This window comes from Drosophila arizonae, chromosome 2, assembly GCF_054131065.1.
Source record: "Drosophila arizonae isolate 15081-1271.41 chromosome 2, UAZ_ARI_1.0, whole genome shotgun sequence".
Classification (NCBI taxonomy): Eukaryota; Metazoa; Arthropoda; class Insecta; order Diptera; family Drosophilidae; genus Drosophila; species Drosophila arizonae.
The window spans coordinates 31,328,104-31,341,575 of NC_142922.1; the positions used below are offsets into that span (position 1 = coordinate 31,328,104).

At 39.9% G+C, this 13,472-nt stretch overlaps 3 protein-coding genes and 1 long non-coding RNA gene across 6 annotated transcripts in view; 3 read left to right on the forward strand and 1 right to left on the reverse strand.

Annotated features, from left to right (window-relative positions):
• LOC149270885 (uncharacterized) overlaps positions 1-13,472 on the reverse strand; it is a 100,169-nt gene that overhangs the window by 67,995 nt on the left and 18,702 nt on the right. The window lies entirely within an intron of this gene.
• On the forward strand, positions 2,217-3,633 carry LOC149270893 (uncharacterized). Its single transcript, XR_016269456.1, has 3 exons — positions 2,217-2,401; positions 2,461-2,703; positions 2,838-3,633. It is a non-coding gene; the product is annotated as an uncharacterized LOC149270893 (long non-coding RNA).
• On the forward strand, positions 4,573-8,546 carry LOC149270894 (odorant receptor 85c-like). 2 transcript variants are annotated; one of them, XM_089465564.1, is made up of 4 exons: positions 4,682-4,741; positions 4,852-5,666; positions 7,814-7,969; positions 8,233-8,546. In XM_089465564.1, exons 1-4 carry the CDS (start codon positions 4,723-4,725, stop codon positions 8,287-8,289), a joined length of 1,047 nt encoding a protein of 348 aa, XP_089321690.1. In that variant the 5' UTR covers positions 4,682-4,722; the 3' UTR covers positions 8,290-8,546. The 2 variants fall into 2 exon arrangements, with proteins under 2 accessions (XP_089321689.1, XP_089321690.1); XM_089465563.1 differs by having other exon boundaries at positions 4,573-5,666.
• LOC108620421 (odorant receptor 85c-like) lies at positions 9,095-11,600 on the forward strand. 2 transcript variants are annotated; one of them, XM_018017323.2, is made up of 3 exons: positions 9,095-10,117; positions 10,976-11,131; positions 11,388-11,600. In XM_018017323.2, exons 1-3 carry the CDS (start codon positions 9,140-9,142, stop codon positions 11,442-11,444), a joined length of 1,191 nt encoding a protein of 396 aa, XP_017872812.2. In that variant the 5' UTR covers positions 9,095-9,139; the 3' UTR covers positions 11,445-11,600. The 2 variants fall into 2 exon arrangements, with proteins under 2 accessions (XP_017872812.2, XP_089324636.1); XM_089468510.1 differs by lacking the exon at positions 11,388-11,600 and having other exon boundaries at positions 9,095-10,259; positions 10,323-10,991.

A 13,472-nucleotide genomic window follows, 5' to 3' on the forward strand; every position in this document is an offset into this window, starting at 1 on the left:
GCAAATCAAAGGCCAAGTAAGATTGCTGCAAACGGCCATTATCGAATTCAGAATACTCATTCACGGCCCAAACGCTGCCAGATCCATTTTTAGATTTGCCACGCCCCCAGTAGGAGTAAGAAATTTACAATTTGGGTATACATTTGCATTTGTGCCAAGTTTTTTATCTCTAGTTTCAATAGCGGACATTGCACAAAACCAATATGCTCAAATCACTTTTGTGAAAGAGTATACAAATAAAAAATAACAACTTTGGAAATCAATATATGTATGTATATCACAAAAAAATTTGCCTGCAAGCGAATTAAAAAATTCTTTGACTATAAAATAAATAGAATTTTATCAAAATTCTTTAAAAGAGAGATTTCGTGAAAAAAGAATGGAATGAATGGGGATTTGTTTGCTCGAGTGTTGATATACAAAAGTTTTTGGTTTTTGATTATTGACTTGCGTTGGTTGAGTGTTCACTGTAGTTAAGTCGAGGTATTAATAAACGACGTGATTATTAAATTGTGTACTCGACGTGCTGCACTCGTCCCATCCCTGATATCCTGCTGAAGCAATTGCCCGTGTGGCTGGCATTGATGTGGCTTTCCATTGATTTTATAGAGACATGTCGTTCGGCTAGGTTAAGACAGCTCATCTATCCTGTTGTCCTGCCCCTTGCATTGTCTTCTATTCTAGCCGCTGGTGCGGTCGATTTGCTTAGCCATGGCCAAGTGCGTATGTGTGTGTGGGTCTGTGTGTGTGTGGTTCTGGTTCCTTCTAAATGAGTTCAATTAAGCGGTTATAAATTGTTCATTTGCCCATTGGTGCGCATGACCACAACAACAGCAAGTCAGAGTTCTGAAACCAGGTATGATTGACTGCCTAATACTCGCTCAAGGTCTCAAATATGAAACACTTTCCATAGATACATCATGTTACTCCATAAATTCCACTTAATACTGTTCACTACTATTGCTCAAGAATATATTTATTTAACATTGCGTCTTTTTGCTTAAAGCCAATATGGTCGGCTCTCTGCACTGAGCGAGTATACAAATTACAACAACACGAGCAAGCCAAATAGCATCCGGTGCAACTGTGAAACAGCAGGCGACATTGTGCTTGCTGTAATATTTTACTGTAGGCCTTAGCAGCCCGTAGTTTTTGGACCGATAAGCAGAATATATATACATGTGCATGTGTGTGTGTGTGTAGATTGATGCATCTGCCATTAACAAGCCGAGCCATAATATACAATTAATTATACGCAAAAGTTGTTATTTTATTAATTGGTGCATTTATTTTGGGCCTTATTCCATGTCCCTTGCCCCGTCCATCAAACCGAAACAATAGGCCAAAGTCATCAATAGACAATCAATTGTTATTGGCCAGACCGAAGGCTAAAGCTGAAGCCTGAATAACTGAATGCCAAAAAGCCACACACAAAGAGTTTAAACTGCGGACCTTGTTCTCTGTTCTCCGCACTTTGGGCATAACCAAAAATTGTGGCCAAGACCGCAGAGACTTCACATCAAATAGAAATTTGCGGCTGCTGCTAACAAACGAGCCTCACCACACACACATGCAGACACACACATACACACGCACACTCGTAGCCTTTCGCAGTCTGTCTGTACATGTTGTCCACATTTCCGCAGCAAATGTGTCAAATGTCACACACTCACACACACGCCTACAAATACGCACACAAACACATACAGAGAGAGACTCTGGGGCCAAGTGCATTACATCTACTTTTCGGCATGGCCAACATCTGGCTCTGCCTCTGACACTGGCCGCTGCACGATTTTCCTTGTCATGCGGAAGCTGTTACCAAATGTAAAATTAACAATGGATTATCTCTTAGCTGTATGTGTCCAAGTATGTGGGTGTGTGTGTGTGTGTGTGAGTGCGAGTGTAATTTTTCTACACCCTTTTCAGACTTTTGTAAACAGGTTCAACGTCTAGGCAGGAACAAATCTAAGTGAGTAACAATAAAATCAATGATAATTTAAGATTTAATATAAAACTAACTTGAAATTTCTTACCTTCGTATATTTATATTGTTCGGTAGAAATGATTAAGCTAATCTATAGTATCGTTATTTGTATCGAAAATCAGTTTAATCCAGGAAACAAGTGGAGTAGAAACGGTGTGTCCTATGTAAATACATATAGGTATTTCTTCAGAAAGGTAGCCGCTAAAAAGCACACTTTTCTGAAGTAATGAGCATATATATATTTTTTTTAAATCAGGGTGATGTTTAAGCAATCTGTTCCTTTGCCGATACACCAGTAATTTCAAAATTTCAAATATATTTTTTCAGATACAAAATATAAAAAATCTAGTTTATTCAGAATCTTCATATAGCATAGGGTGGTGGTTGTCCGTATATTCATACATATGTATGTGGGTCTGTATATCGACCTATTCAAATTATCAATGAAAATATTATTAAAAATCTTTCTGCAGGGTATTTGATTGTCCTTAATCCTTACTTAAAGCGGATAGAGTTCCGGTTTTACTGTCACAGCTTTACGAGTTAATGGCGACATGTCATGAGAACTTTGAGCTTTGAATCGGTTGCAATTGAAAGTGAAGCGCAGGCCAAGTTGGGTGCCTGTAAATTGACTTCTGTGGGCAGCCGTTTAGCTCAAATTGCCTTAATGAAGTGCAAGAAGATTCTATGAGTACTGCTGCAACTGGAATTACCAGGTGAGCCACGAGTGAGCCCAAAGTATGGCTTCGCTTTCGGCCAGTTTTCTATTCCTTCGTCTCCCCTTCTTCACATGCAAATTTGGGGCGCATGCTTTGACATCAAATCTCAAATCAATTCCCACCATGGGCAGCACGGGGTCTCCGGCGCAATAACCAAAGCAAAACATGGGCAAACTCATGTAAAATTAGTTCGCTGCTCATAAAAGTTTGGCCAAAGTTTGCCGTCGCGTTGCCTCGCCGTGTCCCCTCGTGTCGTGTCGTGTCACGTGTGTTTGCCCCAGTGCTCGTAAGTTGCCTTCTTCGCACTGATTTGTGCAACAAAACAATTTCATTCAGCGGGGACCAACACTTGAGAAACTTCTGTCCCAGTGGCTTAATTGTATTTTCAGCTTCAAGCATTCGCTAAAGAAAACTAAAACTCTAAAGTGGAAAGCTGCACAAAACTCGCACAACTCGAACTCGAACTACACATACGCATTTTCATGCGTGATAAGTTCGGCATATTATGCGTTCCGATTGCCCGCCTGGATTTCCTTTGCCGGACACAGTCCGCGCATCGGGGTTGTCTTTCAATTTCGCAGGAGTCTCCACTAACCGCACTTGCTGGCCGTGTTTTTTGTGCCTTTGGCTCACATAGAAGCCCTCTGCTTTACCATTCCTAGCATGGCACACCTTTCCGAGCTGCTCTATCATCAGTCGACTTTATCATATTGAAGAAAAAACGTGGGGACCAACGCAAAAACAGCTTCATGCTCTACACTTGGAAAAAGCAAGAGTAAGAACTTGTATCTCTTCATTGGAAAAACTGAAAAGCCACATTTAAAAGTTATAGGGGTCATATCTATTATAATATATTCAATAAACTATCAGAATATCTTAAAAGGGTGGATTGAAGATGAATTAAAGTACTTATAACAAATAATAGAAATTAAAATAAATAATATTAAATATCTTACATAGTTCAGGTTTCAACTGCTCTATCTCATACCTCTTCAGTTCATCTAATTTTAATGAGAGAGAGCTGAGATATAAAATATCCATCCCCAGTTGGATCATTTTCAAAGCACAGACATTACACTCTAAATTTTTTAACATCTATTAATAACTGGCATCTTTCAGAAGTGTTCTTGAAGTAATTTGTTGAATGAAATCCAACTAAAGTTCTTGTCTTTATAATACTTATAGACAACTATAATAGTCATGTTCGAACCTTATGTAAAACTAAAGGAATAGAAAAAACACTTTCAAATAACATTTTTGTATTTTGTATTTTTTCAAGTCGACAATTTCTTAGACACATCGGTTCCGGTTTGTGCCAGTGTAGAACGCACACTTGTAATTGGGGCTAGCGTGTTCTATGCAAGCAATTCGGTGCGATGCCTTGTCGAGAAACTTGAAGATTTAATTTATTTGAAGTGCGCTTCAGTTGGTGGCGACTTGCTGGGGTGGCCATTTGGCAAACCAATTTCGATTCGATTCCACGCTCAACCATTTTGAATTCATCTATCGCTTGGTAAAAAATGACTTCATTTTGGTTTCGATGCGCTGATTCGTTTGCCATTGCATTTATTTAAGCGTTTCAATTGCTCGATTTCTGTTTTGTTTGGCTACAAGAGCTGGCATTACCTTTCCGCTTTTCCGCTCTTACGCTCTTCCGTTTACCGTTTACATTTTCCCTGCGTGTATTGATGTCGATTTTATCTTGGCATGATCTATTATGCAGACGCTTCTGGGAGGGGCTGAGCCCTAGCCAACAATTGTTTATACAAAATAATGAACGTAAGCAATAATTACAGCCGAGCTGCGTAGCTTATAATTTGGCATATGGGTTGATCAAGCCGATGGCTCCCACGCGCCGTAACTGTAAACTATTAACTGTTAGCTCGAGGACTGTAATTTGAATGAGTAAATAGAATTTCCCTGGGCTATAAAAGTGCGTGCTGGCACCCGTTCAGCTGAAAGTCCAGAAGGAACGCCCGACCATGCCGCTGGCCAAGATGGATAGCTTCATGAAGTATGCCAACTTCTTCTACAAGTGCGTTGGCATTGAGCCCTATTCGAGCCGCACGCGCCCCAAAGCAGCATCGGCTTGGATTAGCTTTGTCTTTTGGGCAAACATCGTTAATGTGGTCTTTATAATGATAGCCGAGTCGTCCTTTGTGGTGAAAGCCCTCGTCGTTGACAAGGAAATTGTGCTGGCCGTCATGGTCATGTCCTACATAGGCTTCATCGTGGTGGGCCTCAGCAAAATGTTCTTCGTTTGGCTGAATAAGGCGACACTCAGCCACATCATTCGGGACCTAGAGGATTTGTTTCCACGCGACAAGCCAGCGCAGGTTGCCTGTAAACTGGATTATTACTTGAGCTCCTGCTCCCGCATCAGCTTCACGTTTTCCATGCTCTACTCCGTGCTCATCTGGACGTTTAATCTGTTTAATCTCATACAGTACGTCATCTACGACTGGTGGCTGCAGACGCGCGTTGTTCCCGAAACGCTGCCCTATCCCGTCTACGTACCCTGGGACACGGGGCACGGCTTGAACTACCTGGTGATGCTCTTCAATCAGAACTTTGCTGGTTACACCTCCGCGGCGGGTCAGGTGTCTACGGATCTGCTGCTCTGCGCCGTTGCCACCCAGATCATCATGCACTTCAACTATCTCTCACAAAAGTTTGTGGATCACCAGCTGACCGGCGATTGGGCGCAGGACTCGCGCTTCCTCTCCGAAGTCGTGCACTATCACAATCGCCTGCTACGCCTCTCCGATCAACTAAACGAGATATTCGGTGTCCCTTTGATATTGAACTTTCTGATCTCCTCGTTTGTGCTCTGCTTTGTGAGCTTTCAACTGACCGTGGGTGTGAAGCCCGACGAGGCGATCAAGCTGCTCTTGTTTCTCGTATCCTCCCTGAGTCAGGCTTACTTGATTTGCTATCATGGACAACTGATAGTTGATGCGGTAATTGCATAACCTACTATATACATGCATATTTACACACATACATATGCGTATATGTATGTAACATGTTCATTTTATTCCACTTGCTCATCTTCATTCGTTTGTGCTAGAGCAACCTTTTTCACGCCTCTTAGCTGCGCACTCTGTCTCTCTCACTCTAATCGTTGTCTTGCGACGCAGACGTGAGACCCCTACGTGGGTCGCAAGGCCCAAGAAGGAAGAGCGTAGCAGAGAATCACGGACAAATTACGCCGCACCTCTTTTCTATTTTGTCGCCTCTTTTCATAGTGATGGCACATTAGATTAGAGATCGCACTTTACTGATATGCATCAATTTATATTACATTGAACACAATTATTAGCTGCATGAGTGCGAGAAAAAATGTGTTCGAATTAAAAATGCGCAATATACATACATATGTACATATGTTGAGGGACACAGAAGCTAAGCTGAAGACGGTTTGATTGAAAGAGGGCGTTCGTGTATGACTCGGAGGCAGAAAAGTTAGCCGAGCAACACAGACAGACACAAATGTGCTCATACGTGCAGCACGGGACTATTTTTATGTGTGTGTCGCGAAAACATATTCTTAACGCGCATCAACAGTTTCATACCTTTCATATGCATGTCAAATCCTTGCATGAGTTCGATATACTTTTTACTCAGAAGAGAATATATGTGATCGTCACCAACAAATTTCAATTTTTTTCTGAGCACATAGTGGATGGGAGCATAGAGAGAGTGTGTGACAGAGAGAGAGAGAGAGAGAGAGAGAGAGAGAGAGAGAGAGAGTGAGAGAGAGAGTGTGATAGAGAGATGGGGAGGGGGAGGAGGAGGGGGAGAGAGAAAGAGAAAGAGTAACGCAAAAATATCGCATGACATATGAAAATGTGATCATGCCACAAACGACTTAGCCGAGCAATTACGTAGTAGTTTATTAAAAAAAAAAAAAAAAAAAAAAACAAGTAAGAACGTTGCAGTCGGAAGTTACCGACTTTATAATATTCATTCACATCCCAAACGCAGTCAACCGGAGCATGTAGTGCAATTTTCAAGTTTCCCATTAAAATTGAGAAACACCGATAGCTATTCCCTTTTATATCTAGTACATCTCTGCAGCTAGCATTTTCCAATTACATCTAAAATTTAAACAATTTCGATTTGTTTTATATTTTGGTTACCGTCCCCAAGCTAGCAGCAGTTCTGGGCTATTTTCCTATGCGTGTGCACACATTCATTTCAAAAGCACGCCTTCTAGCATATTCTAAGAATTGGGATTGATTTCTGGCTTTTCCAGCCGTTACTCTGGATTTATCAGATGACGCTCTGTTACTAATTTTTATACCCTGAAACCATTGAAAATGGGGAATCAGGGTATAATGGTTTTGTGAAAAGTATGTAACAGGCAGAAGGAATCATCGCAGACCCCATAAAGTATATATATTCTTGATCAGGGCGACGAGCTGAGTGAATATAGCCCTTACCGATCTCAGAAGATAGAAGAGCTAGAGAGTTGAAATTTGGCATGCATACACAGTAAAAATTTATCTATTTTTTTCGATAACTCATCCGATAACTTTTTATCGAGTATAATCGAAAAATCGGCTTTATTTTTCAGCCTAATTTGAACACTTTTAGACCTGGAGACTTCAAATTTGCGTTGCGTTATAAAGTTAATGGATACCAAGATTTTGTAATTTACAGATTTTGGATACTACGCCCCCGTCGCTCCCAATTTTATTTCAAATACTAGTGACTTGTGCTTTGGAATGTACAGACATTCTAACCATATTATCACGCTCTGAAAATTTCATAATGATAGTCTTACTACAATAGAAATTACTCGACTAATAAATTATTATAATATTGCCTAACTGCGCAGTCAGCAGAGCAAGTGATATACGTGCATGTTCTTGCGTGTATATTCATGTGTGCATAAAAGAAAAGCAGCTTGGAGGGTTCAGGGTATCTTCCAGTCGAGCAGTCTCGACTAGAACTTTCTTGTTTAGTTTAAGGCCGTAAGTTATGGCGACTAGAGCTCACTCCAACTCACTCATTCAGCTTCATATCGAATGGACTCTATGTAACGTACATATGTTGTGAGTAAATCCATGCAGCCCTCTAATTGTTACTCCTTTCCATTCAGAGCTCTAGCATTTCTATGGCGGCCTATAACCACAAGTGGACCAACGCGGATGAGCGCTACCGCAAAGCTCTTGTCTTTATCATGATGCGCTCGCAGGATCCAACCTATCTGAAGGCAACTATTTTTATACAGATCACCAGGGGCACCATGACTGATGTAAGTTGATACAGGAATTCCACTCATTTGCAGTTAAAGTATTCATGAGAAAGTCGAACTCAATTGCAGCTCTATAAATCATATTTATCACACGACTTGATCATAATGAATAATGTATCGATCAATATTCGCATAAATTGTTCACCTATTTAAGCTCAACTTTTTATATATCTTTTCTGTATATTTTGTATACTTCCTTTAGAATTTTACTGATTTTTGTATGTTTATTAACTTTTTATTTCTGCTCAAACTTTGTTTTACAGCTGTTGCAATTGTCGTACAAATTTTTTGCGCTGCTCCGAACGATGTACGTCAAGTAGAATTCTTTATCAATTATATGTCATGTATATTTCGGCATACATATATGGTAATTGCACGAAAGCCTCTACACATTCTTTACCTAGAATCTCGAAAAAAAAAAAAGAAAATAGAAGCTGGACAACAAAAACCAGAAAAGCAGCTATCAGATATTTAGTAGATTGAAATTTAAAAGCCCCCGAAAATGAAGAAGAGGAAGAGGATTGGTTTTTGATGAATTATAAATATTTGTCAAAATATTCGTTAAATAAATCATACATTCCTTAAAAGAAATAACCAAAATTGTATTTTATTATGACATAAAATGTATATTTTTGGCATATATCATGATAACTTATTTATCAAATTAGAAAAGACAGTCTGAACCTTCAAATTGTAGAAATATCACGAGACCCACAAAATAATTTATCTAATGTGAAAAAAATGTATATTTTTTTCCTATAGGTGTATCTACTTACGTGATATATAAGGTAAAACTAGCAGTATATATGGTTCATATATAGCAGATCAGACATATCTCAACTGTTTCATCTCATACCCACTTCACTCCTTGCGTGTATTGATGTCGATTTTATCTTGGCATGATCTATTATGCAGACGCTTCTGGGGCTGAGCCCTAGCCAACAATTGTTTATACAAAATAATGAACGTAAGCAATAATTACAGCCGAGCTGCGTAGCTTATAATTTGGCATATGGGTTGATCAAGCCGATGGCTCCCACGCGCCGTAACTGTAAACTATTAACTGTTAGCTCGAGGACTGTAATTTGAATGAGTAAATAGAATTTCCCTGGGCTATAAAAGTGCGTGCTGGCACCCGTTCAGCTGAAAGTCCAGAAGGAACGCCCGACCATGCCGCTGGCCAAGATGGATAGCTTCATGAAGTATGCCAACTTCTTCTACAAGTGCGTTGGCATTGAGCCCTATTCGAGCCGCACGCGCCCCAAAGCAGCATCGGCTTGGATTAGCTTTGTCTTTTGGGCAAACATCGTTAATGTGGTCTTTATAATGATAGCCGAGTCGTCCTTTGTGGTGAAAGCCCTCGTCGTTGACAAGGAAATTGTGCTGGCCGTCATGGTCATGTCCTACATAGGCTTCATCGTGGTGGGCCTCAGCAAAATGTTCTTCGTTTGGCTGAATAAGGCGACACTCAGCCACATCATTCGGGACCTAGAGGATTTGTTTCCACGCGACAAGCCAGCGCAGGTTGCCTGTAAACTGGATTATTACTTGAGCTCCTGCTCCCGCATCAGCTTCACGTTTTCCATGCTCTACTCCGTGCTCATCTGGACGTTTAATCTGTTTAATCTCATACAGTACGTCATCTACGACTGGTGGCTGCAGACGCGCGTTGTTCCCGAAACGCTGCCCTATCCCGTCTACGTACCCTGGGACACGGGGCACGGCTTGAACTACCTGGTGATGCTCTTCAATCAGAACTTTGCTGGTTACACCTCCGCGGCGGGTCAGGTGTCTACGGATCTGCTGCTCTGCGCCGTTGCCACCCAGATCATCATGCACTTCAACTATCTCTCACAAAAGTTTGTGGATCACCAGCTGACCGGCGATTGGGCGCAGGACTCGCGCTTCCTCTCCGAAGTCGTGCACTATCACAATCGCCTGCTACGCCTCTCCGATCAACTAAACGAGATATTCGGTGTCCCTTTGATATTGAACTTTCTGATCTCCTCGTTTGTGCTCTGCTTTGTGAGCTTTCAACTGACCGTGGGTGTGAAGCCCGACGAGGCGATCAAGCTGCTCTTGTTTCTCGTATCCTCCCTGTGCCAGGCCTACTTGATTTGCTATCATGGACAACTGATAGTTGACGCGGTAAAGGCAAATACCTACTACATCGTGGCTATATTTTCAGAACTCGAGCAATTTTTCTTCTGGCCCTTTCTTGGCCTACAAATTCAATGGGAGCACTAGTTTATGCTGCTTCAAAGCTAAATTTGTTTCTTTTTGGCCCATGGTAAGTTTTGGCTAAGGATTTAAACTTGGCGCTATATATGGTGTTAAAAAATGTTTATGACAGGTTGCCTTTTCGGGAAAGAACCCGTTGATTGTTTAATTTGCGCTATTTGGATTTGCAGCAGTGTTATATTATACGACTTAGCCACTATACCAAATATTAAACTATAGCAAAAGCTCGTACTAGTCTGGTTTATTTAATTTATTTTTGTTAGTTTTGTAAATCAAAAGGTAATTTTCTTATCTACATATATTTTACTATTTACATTTTAATTTCAATGAATAGTATGTGTTATTTGCGTTTGAAGTTTTATATATGTACATACATACATACATAAATGTATGTATGTGCATACACATGTAGCATGTTCATTTAATTCCACGTGCTCATCTTTCGTTTTTGATCGAGCAAAACATACTCACAAAATTGGCATGCGTCCTCCTTCTGCCTCATAGCTACGCAGTCTCTCTTGCTACAACGTGAGGCACAAGGCACAAGAAGGAAGAGCGTAGAAGAGAATATGGGACATACAAATTACGCATTAGCACATCTCTTCTGTTTTGTCGCTTCTCTCTTAGTGATGGCACATTAGATTAGAGATCGCATGTTTCTGTTGTTGCTAGAACGTAATGATATTCATAAATGAAAAACATAAGCAATACATTTGCATTCTTCAATGAATCAGCTCTTCACCATGGTTAACCTTTTCCATTCAGAGCTCTAGCTTTTCTATGGCGGCCTATAATCAGAACTGGATCAAGGCGGATGTGCGCTACCGCAAAGCTCTTGTCTTTATCATGATGCGCTCTCAGAAGCCAACTTATCTGAAGGCAACTGTGTTTATACAGATCACCAGAGGCACCATGACTGATGTAAGTTTCATGAGAAAGTCGAAGTCAATAGCAGCTTTAGAAATCAGATTTACCTAAAAGAAATTTTCATTAATGAAGTGTGTATCGATTAATATTCTTATGGATTGTTCATCACTGTTCATTGTTCATTACTCAAAAGTTCAACTATATACATATATATTTTCGGTATATTTTCTTGATTTGTTTTAGCATTTTGCTGATTTGGTTTTTTGTATGTCCATTAACTTTTTGTTTCTGCTCAAATTTTGTTTTACAGCTGCTGCAATTGTCGTACAAGTTTTTTGCGCTGCTCCGCACGATGTACGTCAAATAGATTTGCTCATCAAATATATGTATGTATATAGTAATTGCTCGAAAGCCTCTACACATTCCGCATGCTTTTAAAGGATCAAGTCGCGCTCATGGTCCCAGGTCTTCATTATGCAAACACATGTTCATCCTCGTGCATTAGCTGGATTCTCGAAAAACAAGCTGGACAAAAAAGAATAAAATGAAATAAATAAAAAAAGGGACGATAAAAAGACTGTTCATGACATATTGAATATACACTATGGCTTGGAAGGGATTTAAATGAGTCGAAATGGTAAAAGCCTTATCTGAACTATTTTATCAATATTTAAAATATCGAAGGAGTGACGAAAGATGGTAGAATTGTGTTTGAAATCAGTCTTATGGTCAACAGTATATACGTTAATATATCAGAGTATACGGTATAGTATAGTCTAAAATTTGGCCTTTATTTCACTTTTATAAAGTCTAGCTCATTACATAATAGTAGAGCTTGCAGTTATACGCTAAATAATTTTCGATATGATATAAAGTAAAGATATGACATATAGTAGTAAAGTATTTTCTTGTTTGTTAATAATACAAACAATAAGCAAGTTTGTGGTGTTAGATAGATAGCTGGATGCCAACATCAAGTTCTTCCATGTATGTCAAAATCCTTAACATATTCAAAGTACCTCTTCTGCAGAGTATAGTATATGGGAATGCCGCCTAGTTTGAGTGCGTGTTTGCTGTGGGAAGTATTCGCCAGTTGGCTAGTACAGCATTTGACGCTTTTGGCTGGCAAAAGTTGCATTTTATGAGTTTTTCAGCTGTATTATATATTTGTTGTTGTTGTTGATGTTTTTGTTGTTGTCGTCTTTGTTGTTGTTTTAATATGTTGCTCCTGCTTGGCGCACTGAATGTCGACGTTTTGCAACAAAACGTTCTGATTGCATGTAATGCACTTTCTATAAACTGTGTGTGGCTGGGCGAGTGAGTGTGTGTGTGTGTGTGCTTGAGTGTGTTGACTACGCACTCAGAAATATTAGCAATTTATGCGCTGGAGTGTGCGAACTGTTAAAAAGCGAGAAACGACAGCGACATTGCGAGCTGCGCGACAGCGTCGCCTTTTGCTTCCTACGTCTTCCCAGCCAACCACAGAGGTTGGCAGTGGCCGAGCGAATGGGAAATAGGAAATGGCTATATTATCGACAGGGCTGCCTGCTTGGCAGTTGGCAGTTGGCAGTTGGCTCACAATAAATCCGACATGCGGCGCGCAATTTGATGAATTTATGAATCACCTGCAGCTGGCAGCCCGGACAACTTGCGCCTCAGTTCACCGCCCGCTCATAAAATATATATAAAAAAAAAAAAAATACATATACATATATATATATGTTCATTACATATAGAATTGTACATATATTCTCTTTTCCTAGATATAATATTGTGTGATACTATCGTATTTCATATTTATTTTCTTTGTAAAATATGTGTGTACGCTTCCATTTTGCCTGGGTCTTTGCGGTTTTTTTTTTCGTTTTTTATAAAATTTTTATAAAGCTTCGTCTGTGTGCGGCAATATTTAATTTCTGGTCACGTCTTGTGTGATTTTCAAATGCCAGCAACAGCAACAAGCATTTTCAATATCGCCGGCGCTGTTTTGTTTGCTTGCCAATTCGTGTGCTCTATCATGGTGCATGTTTCAAAATATCCAAGCAAGTCGCAAAATATTGACCAGGCGAGAATCAAATAATCAGAAAACGCGCCGCTAGGCCAAGTAACTGAAAGTTGCATAAAACGTGAATCATAAATGTTTCAACTCAATTATATATTATAAATGTAGTGTAGAGTCTAAAATGTTAATGTAGGGAAGCCAGTTGCTAAGTAGGCAGTCCACAACAAAGATGTAATTTGTATAGTTATTAAATTGTGGATAATTTAGTTTTCCTTTATTTGCGTCATCCATCAATATATGTATTATTTTTATACCCTGAACCCATTGAAAATGGGAAATCAGGGTATAATGGTTTTGTGAAAAGTATGTAACAGGCAGAAGGAATCATCGCAG

Excerpts from the sequence above, each read along its gene's own strand:
- LOC149270894 (XM_089465563.1), top strand. The coding sequence starts at position 4,689 with ATGCCGCTGGCCAAGATGGATAGCTTCATGAAGTATGCCAACTTCTTC. Across the intron at positions 5,667-7,813 it reads GACAACTGATAGTTGATGCG|AGCTCTAGCATTTCTATGGC; the intron begins GTAATTGCATAA and ends CTTTCCATTCAG. Across the intron at positions 7,970-8,232 it reads CCAGGGGCACCATGACTGAT|CTGTTGCAATTGTCGTACAA; the intron begins GTAAGTTGATAC and ends TTTGTTTTACAG.
- LOC108620421 (XM_018017323.2), top strand. The coding sequence starts at position 9,140 with ATGCCGCTGGCCAAGATGGATAGCTTCATGAAGTATGCCAACTTCTTC. Across the intron at positions 10,118-10,975 it reads GACAACTGATAGTTGACGCG|AGCTCTAGCTTTTCTATGGC; the intron begins GTAAAGGCAAAT and ends TTTTCCATTCAG. Across the intron at positions 11,132-11,387 it reads CCAGAGGCACCATGACTGAT|CTGCTGCAATTGTCGTACAA; the intron begins GTAAGTTTCATG and ends TTTGTTTTACAG.